The sequence below is a fragment of the Perna viridis genome, chromosome 2, assembly GCF_037379345.1.
Source record: "Perna viridis isolate PV_CMFRI_1.1 ecotype Kerala chromosome 2, ASM3737934v1, whole genome shotgun sequence".
Classification (NCBI taxonomy): Eukaryota; Metazoa; Mollusca; class Bivalvia; order Mytilida; family Mytilidae; genus Perna; species Perna viridis.
The window spans coordinates 53,018,998-53,038,341 of NC_142446.1; the positions used below are offsets into that span (position 1 = coordinate 53,018,998).

The 19,344-nt window shown below is 33.8% G+C and overlaps 1 protein-coding gene across 5 annotated transcripts in view; it reads left to right on the forward strand.

Annotated features, from left to right (window-relative positions):
- The first annotated feature begins 7,064 nt into the window (after window positions 1-7,064).
- LOC148625995 (uncharacterized) overlaps window positions 7,065-19,344 on the forward strand; it is a 54,449-nt gene continuing 42,169 nt past the window's right edge. For all 5 annotated transcript variants that reach the window (XR_015919971.1, XM_088569520.1, XM_088569522.1 and 2 more), the window contains exons 1-4: window positions 7,065-7,141; window positions 12,050-12,130; window positions 13,051-13,231; window positions 18,657-18,959. Coding sequence is in view for 4 of the 5 variants with exons in the window: in XM_088569520.1 (XP_088425646.1) it covers window positions 12,104-12,130; window positions 13,051-13,231; window positions 18,657-18,959 (511 nt within the window). In the remaining variant the exon portion in view is untranslated. The remainder of the gene's footprint in view (window positions 7,142-12,049; window positions 12,131-13,050; window positions 13,232-18,656; window positions 18,960-19,344) is intronic.

A 19,344-nucleotide genomic window follows, 5' to 3' on the forward strand; every position in this document is an offset into this window, starting at 1 on the left:
TTATTCTTATCACTAGCTACCTAGGTCAAAATCATAAATACAATAATAATAACTGATAAAAGTTACAATAATAAAGATTATATACAAATCAATTAATTATTCAAATATCAATCATAAATAAACATTTATAAGGGCATAAACTTTAAGCAGTATTTTATTCCTTAAAAAATATATTTCAAAATAAGTTACTGAGAAAAATTCGCCTTTGTCTTGGTTCAAATCAGCATATTTAAAGAAAAATACTTTTAAATTTAAAAAATAGTTTTTACAAAAATAATTTATATCACAACAAATACGCACCTTAAACAAACCAATGGTTCAATTCACTATTTTAGTTCACATCTTTATTCTTGTCACCACCTAACTGACAGGAGCATTTCGTAGAAATTAAATAGTAAACTGGTTATGTGTCATTAGCAGAAGTGAACCTTGTCCGCAATATTGAATATCCGTATCAAAATTTTCTAACAAATATTATTTCCTAACGAAGTTAATAGCAATATTACTAATACTTTTTGCCATTAAGAATTATATAATATTGTTTTGAGTTAGCAATGCTAATTCTATTTACCCAAATGTCATCTTTCCTGTTCAATATTCTTATCATAATTAATACTTTTACCAACAAACAACATGAATTTTATCAATAGAAAACTGACATTTATCATTGAAAGAAATCACAACTAAAATATTGCAGAATTGATAATTACGAGAAATAAAAATAAAATATTGGTTTTTTTTATTATTATTATTCTTAAACTACAGTTTAAACCAATGTCTCGTTTATATATTAAAAAAAAACTTTCAATTCATTTTATTTGCAATTTATACCCATTTCCAACCTTGTAATATCAACCAGATCGTGATGACTACCATAAAATACTCGCTGAACTTTACCCTCTCCTAAAGGCTCATTTGACAGTAACCTTGTTTTATCAAGAAAGTCAATGTACAAGACAGTGGCGGGTCAATTGTGAAATTTTTAGCTCCATCTGCTGGAGATGTTGATGAATTGCCACTAAAATGATAAATTCCATTATTTTAACATCACATTCAAAGTACTTCTAGTTAGATTCGGGATTGATTTTTTTCACAAAATAAGCTTTTTCTGTTACAAATACATTTTTGTTTTAAGCATATCATGTACATCCCTGTTTTGTATTGAAAGATTTGGAAATATGATCATGCATGATTTCAGCTTATCGCGTGGAAGTGTGGTGTCAAGGTAGAATATTCAACTTAGTTTTTTTACCTTTTTTAAAGCCATCTGCAACTTAACAAGAAGACAAATCAGACGTAAAACAATTATATGTACACAGCCAAAGTGCGTCAGGAAACATAGACGAATTACATTCACAATGTAGACAATTAACAGAATAAAATACAACTACATATAAAAACTGACGCTTTGGAAATAAGACAACAAACAAAAACTATAAGCACTTGCAATATAACACACTTCAAAATTTAAAAAAAATGGGAGTGGCACCAAGATGCACTGGAGGTGGCGGCATATCCTGATCCGCCAGCGGCAACCGTCACATTACAAGCGAGTAAAATCCAGTCTGCATTATCCAAAATCTAATTTTATCTATGAGCAAAAAACTGCATATGATCAATCAAGTTATAATTAATTGTGATGACGACCATAAAATGTATATTGATAGGAACTATAAGGTTGAGCATACACCTTTCTTGGAAGCGTTATGTCAGTATCCACTCTGCAATGAGGAACTTAGTGTAAAGAATCACCTGTTTGTATCCCATATGCTGGATATGTTTGTATGTAGCCACTCAGAAAGGATAGCTAACTATTGGAAAGTCAAAATCACCACGTTTGTCATAAGATTTTGGTTTAAATCGTGCTGTATCATCTATGTATAGGATGATATGTTTATGTAAATTACTAACAACGAGTATCAGTCATTTTTTTTATGAAAGGAAACAGCTATTAAAGAGGCACTCATGTAGTGTTTTTTTTTTTAATTCTAAGAATAACCCAGTAACTCTTGAATCCCCACTTCACTACTGTAAGTAAATTAGTACTTTGGAGTTTTGAAAGTCTTGCACTCGAAGGTAATTTTACAACATATTAAGAAATGTATCATTTATACAAGGCCAACCTGAAATCAACAACTAAAATTTCAACCGTGCAACTTAATTTAGATGATTTTTTCTTAACATTTATTTGTGGTCTTTTACATTTTATGTCTAATTCAAATGCCCAAATGATGAAGTAGTTTTCTATCACAATAGTACAGAAATTATGTATAATTGTTTGAAATGCGTAAAAGAACTGCCAAATATATGAAAATTGCATTTAAAATTTACTATAACAAATACCAATTTACACTTTAGAAAGTACTAAAACGTGATCTTAAACTTGGTAATTAGCAGAGATCACTAGCTGGTCTCGCTGCTAAGATATAAAATACGAACACTGCATGTGATGGTACCTTTTAAATAATATAAAATTGACGAAATATAATGTTTCGTATATGTTTATTTAAATTTATTCAAGAGGCTATTTCAGAACCTCAAGATTGAGGACTTCAAGGCTAAACCACCTGACTGTTTTTGCAAAAAATCTCCATTCAAACTGGTCCTTCCGGTCACGTCGTTACGGGAGATTTAATCATCATTAAAAAAACGAATCTCTGCATAATGGAATTACAACCTTAAAGTTCTTATGGATGAAGTGAAGCACTACGCAAGAAAATGGATCAAATGAGAACAAGAAGACATTTATTCTTTGTCAGAGTGGATAAAGGCTGTGAGGTCTCTATAATTTTGAAACGTGAAACGAGTGAAAGTAGTTTTAAGTAGGTCAATGAGTGCAAATGCTTCATAAGTTTTAAAAACCCGATGAAGCAAAAACATTGTCTACTATACATGACAAAGATGTTGTCGTTCCAGCAGACAAAGACAAAACAACATTGTTTTTCTCTGCAAAACATATTACATCCAATGTTTATTACCAGAGGTAGACTTAGAAAATGATAGGAGCGATAAAACCTATACTGCCACTACATTATCAAAAGAAGAGATAGTGGATATCCATAAATCTTTGCTATCCTCTTTTGGTTCTCTACCAAAGATGATGATGTTGTGATTTACCGTCTATGTACTGGATTCCTGAACTCCACAAGAATCCATACAAACAACGTTACATAGCATTAAAACCTATGATTTTTCAACACTGTATACTTCTATTCCTCATACTCAGATAAAATTCCGACTCAAAAACATTATACATCGTTGTTTCTCCAAAAAAGATGGTACACCTAGATATAATTATATAGTTCGTCGTAGAGATTCCTCATACTATGTAAAAAATAATTCCAAATCACGCTGGAAATTATGATCGACAACATACATTTGTATTTGTCCAGTGTGGTGGACGTGTTTTTCAACAAACGGTCGGCATTCCAATGGAAACAAATTGTGCTGCTCTACTAGCTGACCTATTCTTACACTTTTCTGAGGCTAACTTCATAGCTGATCCGAAAGAAAGAACTTCGTTTGGCAAGATCCTTTAATCTCAGTTTCCGCTATATAGATGGCGTGCTATCGTTAAATAATACTAGTTTCGGGGACTTGATACATCGCATCTACCTCCAAAGAATTTGAGATGATGGATGCTACAGACACGGTGGAGTCAGCCTCATATCTTGACATACACTTAGAGATCGATGGTATAGGAAAACTATTTACTAAACTTTACGACAAACGTGATGACTTTTCATTCAGAAGTGTCAACTTTCATTTCATCTGTGGCAACATCCATTCAGCACCTGTGTATTAAGTTTTCATATCACAACTCATACATTATGCCAGAGCTTGCCGTAACTAAGCAGACTTTTCGTGTCGCTAGGCTTGTTACAGTTAGGCTTCTGTAACAGGGCTTTGTTGCTACAACAAATTAAGTCATCACTATACAGAAGTTTTATGGTCGCCATCATACACTCGTGGATCGTTACGATGTGTCCATCTGCACCATGAAAACGGATTTGTTCATCGTGCCATAGTTTTCTTTTCCATTTTCGTCTATTCCGGACTTGACTTTTTATGAGCAACTCGGCTGGTGTTTCCAGAAAGGCAGAGGACGCTTACCCTACCGGTGCACCTGGTCCATGCTCCCAGTTTTTAGAGGGAGTCCAACTTTTTCATTTGCCTATTGTTTGTATGTTTTGGTTTAGTTACTTAATGTTGTGTGTGTGTGTGTGTGTGTGTGTTTTCTATGTTTGGTCTTCGTCCTTTTGATTTCCACTAGAACCTTGGTTCCCTTTATTACTCTTTCAAAATGATTTAGTCATTAATCCTGAAAAGAATACACAAGATTATACCTTATTGGAGCCATCCTCACTTAGGTTAAGTGTGTTGTACTCTTTTTAGGCAAGATTTTATATAACAAAAATATGGAAATTTATTGAGCAGTATAATTTATCAATTACAGGTACTATAATAATTCGTTATATAAAAGTAGTGAACATAATATTGCAAAAAGTAAATAAGCAAGTCTCTCAAGCTTATACATGTAGGCATGTTTTGATTTAAAACTTAAACATTAATTTATACAAACCAATTTTTGTAGAGCCGACAAGTCATAGGGGACGATCGCATGAATTTAGGTTTCAGTAACAATTGACTTTTATAGTACTATTTCTAGGATTTTTCAAATATGCAAATTGATTAATTATTACTTGAACTCATAACTACTAAAGTTTATTTCAGTTCGGGGGAAAAAATAAACCAATTGACTTTCACTTTCGTTTCGAACATTATAATTTTATGTCGTTTTTGTGAAATTTCCTTCACTGAAAATGTTTGTGTGACTTGTGTGATCATTGCTCTATATTATAAGTCATATTTATTAGCCAAGGTGTTTGTTTTAATTAAACAAAATCCCGCACTGTTTTTAATTGCTTGTTTTGACACGCCCGCTCAAGAATATTTTCAATGAGATGCAGGGTCCTACTAAAAAACGTCCAATAGAGTCTAGAGAGCAACTAGCATCTGAAGATGTTTAAAAGCGCTCGAAGAATACCAATCATGATAAAAATGATGCTCTTGTTGCATACTGCTTATAATTTAAATATATACATGTATATATATATATAACGTGATCATTAAAATAAACGTTATACATACAATGTACATCGACCTGTTCACAAGTATATATTGCATCGTTGACCCATCATCAAAATGTATCTCTGAAAAGCAGTAAATACACTCATTTAAACTCCCCAGATCTGTTTTTAGGTATACATGAATTTGTCTGTCGCTATGAGAGAGATGTATAGTAGAAATGTTCGGCTACAATTTGAAAGTGTAATCATAAAAAAATCATATCAGTAGAATTAACTAAATTATGCTGCATTCAAGATTGATACTTACACTATTAATGTGGACTTTTAGCCAGTTTAATGGGTTGGATGCCGATCAATCACACTCGCAATTTTCTAAGGTCTCTCGAGACTTCCGAATGCAGCTCCAGTATCTTAAAAATGATACGCTCGAGATCGTTGCATTATTACATGTATATATACAGTACGTCAACCACTTGTGAGGTAGTTAGAACATACACATCGGTCGTATATTACCCACTGTGCAATTATGAATAGGATTATTATTATAAGCTTCATGTATAAGTTAATGATTTTATTCTAGTAGAACCGTATAAATAAGACAATGGTATACAGAAAAAAAAATCTTTAACTTGAAATTGATTTGCCGCTCACGGCGATGGGCTGCCTTTTTCGATGCATATGATATGATCACTTGAAATTTTGCTATGTTAATAATACATCTTCAAATTCACTGCTAAAATACTAAAGTAGTCTTCAATGCATATGCGCTATGCGCTCCTCTGAATATTTGGTGATGTACTGACAATCTCCAAAACACAGGTTCTTGCATCTTCTAACAGGTACGAGAACACAATTAATTCCCCTTGGTTTTCGTTGTATAAACAAATATAGTTCCAACTTTGGTAGTAGGTACCTTCCACATTTTTTCATATTTTTACTGGAAACTTATTTGCTGAAGTTTTGCCTCTAATTGGTAGAAAATAGGTTAAAATTACATGGGATTTTTTTTCATTAATCAATTCTGACTAAAAGTTGTGATTTGGTTCAGTGGAAGAAGGTTAAAATTTAGGACTTCTGACTCAGTTCATTTGTCATGTTTACCCCATCTCCGAATTATATGTATTGATTTCAGAAACTGATGGTAAAATTTTCTACAATTTATATATAAAATCCTGTTTGTACATATCTTTAGGCCAGAGAAGTTTTATTCAGTTTGCACCGGTGGAATTTTTCTAATCTACTCCAATGCGTATATTGAAATGCACTTGAAAATTAATTGCGGTCTCGTGCCAACACGGAGGTTAGTACAGGGACGAAGGAGCTACCAACCTCTGTTTCGGAGATCGATATACTGTTTGTGTTGGTCAACTCGTTGGTAGCATTTAGGAACATACCATTATCTTCTCGAGGGGGAGGGACTGGAGTTTTATGAGTTCGAATTTTTTTAGTAACTATATTTTTTAATCTTAGCCCCCTCCCCAGTCAGTCTGAAAATGGCATGTGCCTTCACCCATAGGTACCGTCCGTGCAAGATCCGAGAGGGTAGTAAAAAAAACCTCAGTTTGTCAACCGACAATTTTAAATGCTTGAATTGGTTATCTATAGTGCATGTAATTGACAAGTTTCGTTCCCTTCTGAATGTAAAATTTGTTCTTTTCAATTTGCGAAACCAAGTTTTTATTTGTCACAAGATGTATCAAACTTCATCTATAAGATCATTTAGGTTTTGTGATTTTATTAGTAGTTTTTTTCAATAATTAGCAGGCGCGTAGCTGAGGCCAAATTGAAGTGTAAGCAAAATTTCGGCATCATTTATGCCTCTCCTGGATGTATTTTATCTCAAAATTTTGAAAAAAAATGGCAAAAGTAAGTGTAGGCAAAAGCTTTTTTTGCCTAACGGCAGCTACGCGCCTGATTAGCTGTTAAATCTTGTGAGATCAAAAATTTTCGAGCGCTTTTCTTCACTTCGGGAGATCTCGGGCGTTTTTATAAGGATTTGTGTAAACCAAATCGAAAGCTGAATTAAGCAGTGGCCAAAATTTACCGCCTGAGTATGAACTTATAACATTAGCATAGAATATATAATTTTTACACATATAAACTACTTATCACTGTATCGATATTGATGTGTCTAGCTATCCGGTTCCCTGTACGCATCGTTCAACCGCAAAATTATGTGACCAATGGTTAAGTGTCCGAATTATGCTTCTACTTTCGACTTTGATATTCCGAGGCACTTCAGTCGTAGCTAGTTGCCTAGGCCCTCTGCCCACAGAGCAACTGGGGTGTGTGCCCCAGGTGGTGGAATGGGGTACCCCTGGCGTGTTACATGCTGGGGTCGGCAGGCTATATTACGGAAAACCTGACCGCAAACCATAGTGGTGCACCGTGTTTTCAAGGATGCCACGTTCCTTGCACGTTAAAGAACCCTGCAGTGGTATTCGATAGAAGTAGGAACCTTTGTGGTACGCCACAGGAGGCTAAATTGCCCGACCCTACCCATCCCTCCCTTTTTCTTGTGGCAATCAAAATTTGTCAACCCTATTATCCTTGTGTCCCATCCCTTTCTTTCATTTTATCATCATCATTTCATGTTCATTTTATTATCCATTTCATGTTCATTGACTGAATATTGCTGAAATATTTCTGCTTGGTCATTAAACCCCAACAATTGATCAATCAATCAGTCAACCAACAACACCAGAATTCTACCTGCCCCAATGAAGTCGAAGAGGAAGTGGATAACACAGAACTATTACCTTGTGTCCAAATGCTGCCAAAAAGCGTCTTTTTCCTTTCAAAGGCACATACATGTATCCTTGATAGGATCCAAGTGGCAGATCCTAGTGGTCTGAACCCCACTTTTTTTTTGTTGGAAAATTTAAAAACTTGGTGCAAAATTTTGCCAAAAATAAACAAATAAGATTGTTGACATTCACAATCGCCATTCTGCAAAAGTTACATTTGTATGTCAAGGTCAAATGGGGTCAGCAGGTGTAAGATCAGGTGATATTGGGTAAGTAAGTCTTGTAATCAGACTCCAGGGTTTCGTGAGAATGGGTATTAATCTACCATTCAAATGCAAGGAGATTAGTTACTTAGAGAGTGATGAGTTCACCACTAAAAGTCAAACATCTGTTTCTGTAAAAGAACCAATAAAAATGACAAATATCTAGTTCTACATGATAAAAATGTAAGGAAAAAGAATGTAAAGGAAAACTTTGCATTGTAATGCCGTTTGAAAGGACTTATATGGAAATCTTTTGCTTTTTCAAAAAAATTATGTTGTTCTTGGTTATAAATCCATATGTTTTTCTAAAACATCACAGAGAGGCAAAGTGTGCTACACAGAAAAGCAGGTTTGCGATATGCTTGATTTCTCATTGATAACATATTTGTTACATTTGGAGGAGCTGGTTGCCATTCCGATGGGCACAAACTGTGCTCCTCTCCTAGCCGATTTGTTTTTATATTCATACGGGACTGAATTTCTTCAGAACCTTGTAAAAAATAAAAATTTAAAAGATTCTATATCTTTTAACTTTACATACAGATTTTTAATGTTGTATTGTCCATCAACATCCCTTCTTTTTGTAAATGGTTACCGTCAATATCTCCACCTGAGTTGAGATATAGGAAACTACAGAAACAGCATGTTCTACATCTTTTTTGGACATATATCTCGAATTCGACAACAGTCACATTGGTCATCTCAGCACAAAGATTTATGATAATAGCGAAGACTTTAATTTTGATATCATAAATTTTCCTTACCTGTGCAGCAATATCCCTTCATCTCTTGCATATGGTGTTTATATTTCACAATTGATTCGCTATGTTAGAGCAAGTACTAATTTTTCTGATATCCTTGAACACCATAAATATTTGCATTACACACTCCTGAATCAAGAAATGAGGATATGCATCTTAAAAGGTCTCTTACCATTTTCTTTTTTTGATATCAGTTCTTGGTTGAAAAATACTCAGTTTCTTTTAAAACAATGAGTAATAATTGTTTTTTTTCTAAAATGTTCTTTGTGCTGATGTGACCACTGATTAACTTATTATGACAATAGCCTGCAAATGCTTTTTAATCACCACTGATAAAGTCATGCTGCTTGAAAGAGAGAGGTTTTGCGCACTGTAAAACCTAGACTTAACCCACCATTTCGTTTGAAGTGCTTGTACCATTGCGGTACCAGCTGCTCTGATGGTGTAATATTTATTTTGCCAGATTTATATTGGACTTGACATGATTATGGATCAGATTAGTGTTTGGTAATTTTGTTCTCTCTAACAAGAAGTTGTCCAACAACATAATCCATGAGAGACATTTGTAGGCATTTTTTTTTGGCCCATTTCATCATCTAAGGATTTTTTAGCTCCTCAAACTTGGTATGAATGTTTCTTTGTGTATGCTGCATAGAACTGATGTGGGGATTTTTGATCTGAGGAAAAACATGGCCACAGTTACTAAAAATAGAACTTAAGGGTCAGACAGAAGTTTTTTGCATATCTCCAAAACCGTTAGGTTTGCCAAATCTTAACTATGTTAAAGTGTTCAGCATGATACGATCTATCTATAGTCCGTTTTTTTGTTTTATTCTGTTATGCCATTTTGGAGTTACGCTTTTTAGCTCACCTTGACAAAGGCCGTGTGAGCTATTGTCATCACTTGCCATCCATTGTCATTGTTGTCGTTAACAATTTTTCAAAACTCTTCTTCTCTGACACTACTTGACCAATTGGATCCGAACTTGGTATGAATGTTTCGTCTGGTGTCCTACATAGATTTTTGATCTGTTGAAAAATATGGCTGCCATTACTAAAAATAGAACATAGTGGTATATTATATCTCCAAAACTGTTAGGTTTAGCCAAATTATTTCAATTGCTGAAATGTTCTTATGTTAAGGCTTACAGAAGTCTTGAAGGGATCAAAGTTGTCAGATGACTCCTTGTAAGAGTATATATTGCCCTTGAAAGGTAAAAAAGTGATGTTTTTTTTTCAGTTTTCAGCCTATATCTTGAAAACTATGATAGAAAGAAACTTACATTGCTGAAATGATCCTTATCAGTCCTACCAAAGTCTTCTTGAGTCAAAATTGTTGGGCAATTCCTTGTTAAATTTATTGCCCTTGAAAGACAAAATTTAACCAGATGAGTGATTCAGGCTCCTAGGAGCCTCTTGTCCAACATATTATCCTTATTTTTTTATTTTTTTTCTTTCAAAAGTCTTCTCTTCTGAAACTACCAGACCAATTAGAATCAAACTTAGTATAAATATTTCTTATGTTATTCTGTTTAGATCTGATGTGGGGATTTTTTTAAAAATGATGCTTTTTCAGCCCAAATCAATGGAAGGAAAAAATTTGAGATTGATGAAATGATCTTTATGATATGTTTTACTTTTGAGTCAAAAATGGTGGACAATGTTTTGTTAGAGTTATTGTCCTTGAAAGGCAAAAATTGGACCAGATGAGTAATTCAAGCACCTGGGAGCCTCTTGTTTGTGTTTCCCTATACATTTTAAAACCATTTTAGCTCAAGTACTACTTAAGTCTAGATTGTTCCCCCATTTACTTCATTATCCATTTAAAATGTTTTTGAAAAATTAAATAATTTCCCTACCTTCCACCCTATTTTTTCTTGCCGCAAGCAGGATCTTCATATGGAAAGTTTGTGATAGCTTGATCCACATGAATTTCATTTGAAATCCGTGTCAAATTTTATTTGCGCAGTTCTGGTGAAATCCATAGGAAATTCTTGTAAAATCATGCAAAATAATTTTCCCTGAGCATGCTTAGGAATCTTTTCACTTAACCCTGGTTAATTTCCAGTTCTCTTTTCCTTTTCTCTTGAGAACTCAATTCTCCCTGTGTTTCTTGAGAAACTGAAGCCTGGTTAAATTAGTCCATTTTGTATAATTTCTCTAATGTTTTCTAAATTTGTTAGTCATGTCCATTTGTAGTAGAGGAAATTTCTTTTACTTGACAGGATACATACGCTTAGCTTATACAAGAAGTATTGTTAGATTTTAAATATCTAAGTACATGTATACATATATTTTAATGAATAAAATAATTCAGTGTTCATTCCAGACCATGCCTTGCGCCATTGGCACAAATATTTTATGTATGGCACATTAAAAGTACCATAAATTGTAGGCCCTGAGACTGGGTGCACAGTATTTCGAAGGTCAATCTCTGAATTTCTAAAATTTTATCAGTTCCATGTCCTGACGCGTTTCCGTTATTTACAGCACCAATGGTCTTGACTATTTCTTAGTAAACAGGAAAAACGGAGGTTAAAAATTTTTTGGCATGCGGTTCAAAATGACTTAAAGAAACGGGGGACAGTGCCACAGGACACAGTCATTTCCTCTGATTCTGCCGACACCACCCAATCAATGCAGATACGGGCCTGCGAAGCTGGAGAATTTTGAGTGAAATGGAAAACTGAATGTCCGTGGGCCAAGGTGGGATGTAATCCTGATGCAAAGCAGTCCTGCAACATCAAAATGAATGACAATTTGAATCAGCAGAATGATCAATATCTGTTAATATCTTTTTATACATTAATGGTCTCTCACCTACATGTAATTAATGGTCTCTCACCTACATGTAGTTAATGGTCTCTCACCTACATGTAATTAATGGTCTCTCACCTACATGTAGTTAATGGTCTCTCACCTACATGTAATTAATGGTCTCTCACCTACATGTAATTATGAAACAATTGAGTGTAAACAAACAACTTACTTGTTTGTTGAATCTTTCCTTTTATATAAAAATAACCCCCTATTAAAAGCCATGTTGACCCCCTTTTTTTCTGAGAATGACCCCTGTTTTACTGTTGAGGGGGGCACTGGCCCCTTTTGCTATTTTCTAGAATGAACACTGTTAGTTATATATTGTTGATACAAAGTGTATGATGTTGCTATTTTTTTTTTTTGGCAAGTTTAATGTGAAGAAACAGTGTCAGTCTCTTAATTAGGACTTATGTTAATGGAGGATGTTCATCACAGTTCTGCTTTTTTGTGTGAGTAAATAGATATATTTATGTGCTTTAGGCGTAGTAGTTTTCAGTTTTATAGTTTAGATTGTCTATATTGGGAAAGAACCAGTTTGAATTTCGCAGGTAGTGTATAAAGGAGATGATCACGTTTTTTTTTTTTTTTCAATTATCAAGGTTAGGCGGTGACCACGTACATGCAAAGTGTAGACATATTTACAGTATTAATGAAATATGTAATAAAGAGGTCAATTTCATTTTTATTAATCCTGATATTTGTATATTTTTAGATATTCTGTAATGTTAGTGTATTTATTGGGTTGGACTGTAACTATTTTTTCTTTATTGGACATTAAATTGTGGATAGATTCTGATTTTTCAGTAGTGTCGTTCTGGACAGTAATTCTTTTTTGAATATGTTTTGTTTATGTAATTAAAACATTAAATTGACATGGTCACCGTGCCTGATGAAATCAGAAATGTGTTTTCTTATTGTAATAAAAAGTGATAGAGACGTAGCTTTGGTTTGGATAGTAGATTTCAGAAAATTAGCAGAGTTTTGCACATAAATAATTTATGTTCGGTTGAACCAGTAAATTTAAAACATAAAAATGTTTATACAGTATGTATTTATGAGAAACAGTCATCATCATAATTAGTAGTTGGAATATGTATTGAAGTCTCCAAAAGCCCCATACTAAGGGAATATGTTATTCAAACACACCCTTTCTTAGTAATTAAATATTGAAAATAGATGGTTGGGTTATTTGAGGATGTTTCTATATTTTAACAGGTTATACCAAATAACCTGGTTTGTGACTGTTTACACTTGCGAAGGTAGTTGATCAAAATAGAATCTTCCACTTGCTCAAATCATCTAGAACTCATTTTAATTCTTGAGAGTTTTTTTTTTTTTTTTTTTTTCAATATGATCTTTGGCATTGTAGATATGTATACAAAGAGTAGAGGCTGTATTTAAGAGGTATGTACCTAGATGTCCTGCCTATGGCATAGAAAGATTTCTACAGGCTGAAGCTGTCTGTGGAAGCACACAAGAGTACCACTGTCTGTATGATGACGATTGGAAAATTGCAGAGCTCTGTCAGTCCTATAAACAGATCCCCTCAGGTATACTGATCAATTCTGTGTAGGGTTTTAACACAGGATTTTGGCCTGGTAGCCCACAGCTTAACCTTTGGAAGGCAATATTTGTATAGTTCTTTACAATCACTGTAGAGATTATAGCAGCCCACTTAATTTTTACGGGCCGTTTGTGTGTTGTCCCCTGCTAATTGTAAACTCTGTCCTTGTAGTACCCCGGTACAGACCAGTTTTTTTTTACTCTGTTGAAATTTATTAATTAATTAAAAGTTTCTATGTGGTAATTTAAAGTTATAAGGTTTCTGTGTATTTTTATTTGCAAATTGAAAACATGTACTGTAGTGTTCACTTATAACATGAAGACTTATAACGAATTCGAACATATTTCCCACTTCCAGTGTTTTAAAACTAATGCATTTCATCATTAATATAACAAATTCATTATAGTGAAATCAGGGTTTTAACAAAGTATTTCTTATGGCCTGGCAACAGATTTATTGCTGAAGTTTGCCTGGATAAAACGAAGGGTCAATTTAATTGTTAAGTAAACATCAGACACAAGTTGTCTGCTACTCATGGTAATTGATTAATCAACAATTTTAAGGTTGTTGAACATACAGTTAGATTGGCTAATCTAACCTGTATTTTTTGTTTTATTACACAGTAAAACATCAATCAAATAATCTCAAATAAAGCCATTGACAAAATTAGCCTAAGAACATTCTAGTAGTTTTATCAAAACAATAGTTTTTCAAGTTACAAGCAATTGAATATGCTGTGTAAAATACTATAGACTTTAAATGGTTCGATGATTAAAATCCTCACAAACTTTCAAACTGCCAGTATGAAGAGAAAGGCAGTTGATCTCTATAGTATGTAATAGTTTAGCCAGGTGGTACTATTTTTTTGGGGAGCCTCATACAGATAATAGATCAGGACAAAACAGTGCACTGATAAAAGAGATAAAAGGGGAGGGGGTTATAAAAATAACTATGTTTCTCAACAGCAACAAAAACAATTGTTTTCTTTTTCATTCGTCATTTGTAATGCCTACACATTACAAAACAACTATAAAATTTACTACTAGAAAATGATGCATCAATATTGTTACATCTTAAGCGATGATACCATCTTTGAAAAACAAAAAGGGAAATAATCCTAATTTTGAAAAAAAGTTTCTGATATAATGAACAATGCATATGACAAAGTAACTTAGACAGTTCCCTGAGATTCTTTATAAATAAACTCTACTGTACAAAAAAATGCTCGCAACTGCTCTTAACATTGGCTTAAGGAGGTAGACCTGGGGTATGGGACATAACTCTTGAAATTAGTGACATGTTTTCATCGTATTCAATATCATCAAAGCATATCGGCTTTCATTTGAAAAGTAGAAAAATTAAAATGAAATCAATCCAAGTTGCTTAGATGAGATTGATGTAAAAGGCTTTATACAAACATTCCAATGATTTTATTTCATAAAATAACTGACCTACCTGACTTATGTACCATAGAATTTCATTCTCTTTGGTATTCAGCTTGTCCGGTAATTAAAATCAGCTGATTATTGCTGATCATGTGACTTCCTGTTTCCTTCATGGTTCGATTTTTTTTTTTCGGCCCGAAAGACTTTACACGTATTTTCAGCTCTGTAAAATCGTTCCACTTCATACCATTCATATAATGTCAGATTCTAATGCCAATAGTGCAGCTAGTGATGGAGCAATGTCGTCAGCCATGAATTGGGACATCTCAGGAAATACATAAAAAGGAGAAGACCAGTCATAGCAGGTCAGGTAGTACCAGTAAACATACTTCTAGCAGAAAGAAAAAGTCCAAATATGAATTTTTAGTGGAGAAATGGTCAAACAAATACAAGAACTTCATACATCGTTCAACACAAAAATGGAAGATTTCTTTGCTAGATTTACGACAGTGACTGCTACAAATTTGGATCAACCACAAAGGTATACCAATGATGATGAAAACAAGGAGAGTTCGTCACAAGGAAGTCTTTCGCCTGATCGTGGGTCACAAAGACTAGGTGAATCTATGTCACAAAGGCAACATCAAAGTGAATCAGAAGAGGAAGAGATTCTGATGATGATAGAGTTTCTTTGCAAGTAAATGCTAAAATTTGGTAGAATCATACACTGACACAAAGTAAGATCATGAAAATTCAAGTGACAGAGGCAAAAAAAAATAATGTCTTTTTGACGTATTCGGTTCAGATGCTGTTACAAATAAATCGGAATAGAAATTTGGTATAACTTTAGATGAATCTCAGAAACAAATCTTGTCAGAGAATTGGAGAACAGAAAAACCAAACTCTGTAACAACTTTTTCAGAGGAAAATAAAGATGCTTTTCCAGTTGAAGAAGACCCATAGAAGTAAATGTATCTTCAGGTACAGTCACTAGACAATATGATTGAGTCAAGTTTGATAAACAAGCATTGCAAACTTGCCACCTTTTCTAATTCAAGCAAAATTTGTACACACAACCCAACAAGATGGTGGAAAAAATTGCATATAGGGGTCAACAGGCTGCTTATATGGGCATTATTATGCAGATGTACACACAACAAAGTCTAGGTACAAATGTACATTAATTGAAATTTTGTCAGAAGGCCCAGATACCAGTAGTGTAGATTGGGCAGTCCAACGGGTGCGTGATGCATTCACTATCACAACTAAAGCTCTTGATCAATTTAGCAGGACAGGTTCTCACCATATAATTAGGAGGCAGTTGGCCATGACTGATACATCCTTATTCACACAAGAGAACAATAGAGATATTCCTGACTTACCTTTATTTGGGAATGGTGTATTTAGTGAAAAATTAGTCAACTCTCAAGTCAGAGAAGGAAATAAAGAAAACTCTTGCTGAGTTACTTTCTAAATTTGACATTAAAGATACAAGTAAAAAGAGAAAATCTACAACTAGCACTGAATCTATTCCAAACAAGCAACAATGTTTTGAAAAAACAAAGGTGTGACAATACAGTCATAATTTAATCAATTCTTTTCATATCCCAAAAGTCCAAGAAAACATTGCCAGTGACAAGAGAAAGTACAAAACAGTTTCGGCATAAAAAGACGGAAAACAGTGGTTATAGAAAATTCCTTAGAGTTTGTTAAATAATGGGAAGAGATAATGACCAACCAATAAATTTTTTTCTGGAATGAAAAAAGGTTAGAAACTGGAATTTATTCATAAACCCTAATATCAGGGAATAAAACAAACTCTTGAAGATGCAAAGCATTTTCAACTCTTAGAAAAAGATATAGAAAATTTAAAAGACAAAAATGCAATCGAACCTGTTGTAAAAGGTCAAATCCAAAAACAGTTGTAATTCAAAATACAGAGTCGATCCTAAATCTTATTGTTCAACTGGGTTTCATAATAAGCAAGGAAAAGTCAAGTTTAAACCCCTCTCAAGATATAACATACATAGAGGGGGGTGGGGGTTCAAAGTAACCAAAGGGAAAGTGTTTCCCACAGAAGTAAGGATAATAAAGTTGAAGGTGGAAATTCAAAATCTCTTAAGAGGGTAAAATTTTGGTTGGTGGTTGAGCGATGCAAAACAGTTGAAGGAGTGAACTTTCAAAATGTTAGAGGCATCAGAAACACTAACGACGGATGTATCATTGATGGGTTGGGGAGGTCAACAATCAGACTGTTAAGGGTCTGTGGCCGAACGAGATGAAGACCGAACACATAAACAGTCAAGAATTGGGGGCTGTTCTGTTTGTCGGTAAAACATTTTCTTTACATGCTAAGAAACAAGACTGTTATCATTTAAGGTCAGACAATATAACATGTGTCCAATACATAAATAAGTAAGTGGGGACAAGATCAGTCAAACTATGTCAGATAGCATGGAAATTGTGAACAACATAATCTTGAAAGTAGCACACAATGCCGTTGTCAAAACACTCTGGCCATCAAATTAAGTCAGTTCAATGTCAAGTCAACAGAATGGACACTTCATCCAATGGTGATGCAACAAATTTTAAATCTATTGGGGCAAACGTCTGATAGACTTGTTTGTGTCAGCATAGAATTGTCAGACTCAAGTGTATTGCAAGAGATCTAAAAGCATTTGTCGGGATGCTCTTTCGATCTTGTGGGAGAAAATGTTTGGGTTTGCATACCCCCCTTTGTCTCTAATTGTAAAATTCAAGGGAGCAGTCTGTAGATGTCCAAGGGAAAAGGGTGACTTTCATTCGGCATAGAATTTCAAAACAGGATCATGCTTATCATGAAAATGCAAAAATATCTGTACCAGCTTTTCCAAAAAATAAGGAAATGGATCCAATCTACGGATAATTACAAAGAAATGAAGTTATTTTTGAACATTAAGAAACCTCTTAATCCAGTTTCGGCCCAGACAATTTCAAGGTGGATAGTCAAGGTTATTATGAAGCATATAAAAAAAAATAGAAAACAGTCGGGAAAAATAAAGGACATTGGACTAGATCTGTTGACCTTGCTTGGGCACTATTCAAAGTAGCAACAATGAAAAATGTGATGGAAAGTGCTGACTGGAGTCAGTCCACAACATTCACCAAGTTTTATTTGAACATATGAGTGTTGATTTTTTAAATGCGGTATATAAATTCTTTCCTGGCGAGCTGCTGGACATGGATTCTTTTTTCAATTGGTGATTAGTATTTTAATGGCCTATATCACAATTTAAATGATTGTGATTAAAATATATATAAGTAACTTTTTACTTTGTAATACAAGACAGTAAGTCATGCATTATATGTAGGACATGTTCATGGTGGTTTTTTAATCTGATATATAAATGAACTGATTAGATGAATTCAGAGCTGACAGAATCTTCAAAAACTTCATCAAGAAACCACAGCATGGGGTGAGTACACTTTATAATCATAGTAAATTCAACATGGAACATATGTCAGGTAGGTTGGTTTATTTATGAAAATTTGTTTTCAAATTAGAATTTTGTGAATAAGTTATACCTACCTGATATATATAACCCCCCCCCCCAATTTAACTACACCTTTCATGTTTCAGTTCTTTAAAGGTGTCTTTCTATGCACCTAAGTATATTGAAGCATGAAGGAATCTGGAAGTCACATGATCAACAGTAATCAGCAAATTTTAACTTCCCGATGAGTTGAATACTGAAAACAATGAAATTCTATGGTGCATATGTGAAGTAGGTATAATTTATTCACAAAATTATAATTTAAACACAAATTTTGTAATTTGTGATTAAATTATGTGCCTTATCCTAGACCTACATCTTTAAATGGCAAAATGGCATCAGATTAAAGAATATTTAATATTTTGTCTTACTGAATTTAAAGAAAATTTGCTCTAGAGATATCCAGTTGCCATTGTTATTTCAGACTTAGAACAGTAAGTGGGCAAGCACATTTTTCAATGATTATGACTTCAGTAATATATTATACTTCCAGGAAACTACCCAAGGTACAGTAGCTATGGAGATGATATCTACTATGACAAATGCAGGTCAGCTTACTACCAACTTGGACCTGTCAAGTCATACAAATTCACAGACTGTCTGTTCATTAAGTCTAAATGTAGCTCAGAGGGGCAGATCCCTTGTTCGGATGGCACAACCAAGATTGATGTGACTTGTAGATGTGATTATAAGAATGGCTATGCCATGATAAATGTAGGATGCTGTTCTCCTACATTGTTTGATGATTGTACCTGTTATAAAAAGTCATGCCCTGAAGGACAAGAATTAGATCCAGGTATTCTCTACAAAAAAATTTGTTTGAGGCACTAGTACCAAGATTGATTTGTCAGTTTTTCAAAGTAATAATACCCTTTTCTTTTAACTCTTTGACTTAAATAAGTTTATTAGTCAGTCCATGAACTGGTCAACGCAACTAAATTTGTTATCGGTCATCAATCACCAATCAGTCATCGATCTGTTAAACCAATCCATTAATCTGGTGATTGCATCATGTGACAACAGAGAGGTCAATTTATTTTACAGATTCCATGGTTTCGTTTTTGAGATTATACACATATTTACACCATGCAATAGATGTATAAACATCATTTAATTATTCTTATTTCACGTTTGTTTTATTTTCAACAAAATACAGTATCTTAAATTTAAGGTAAATTCAA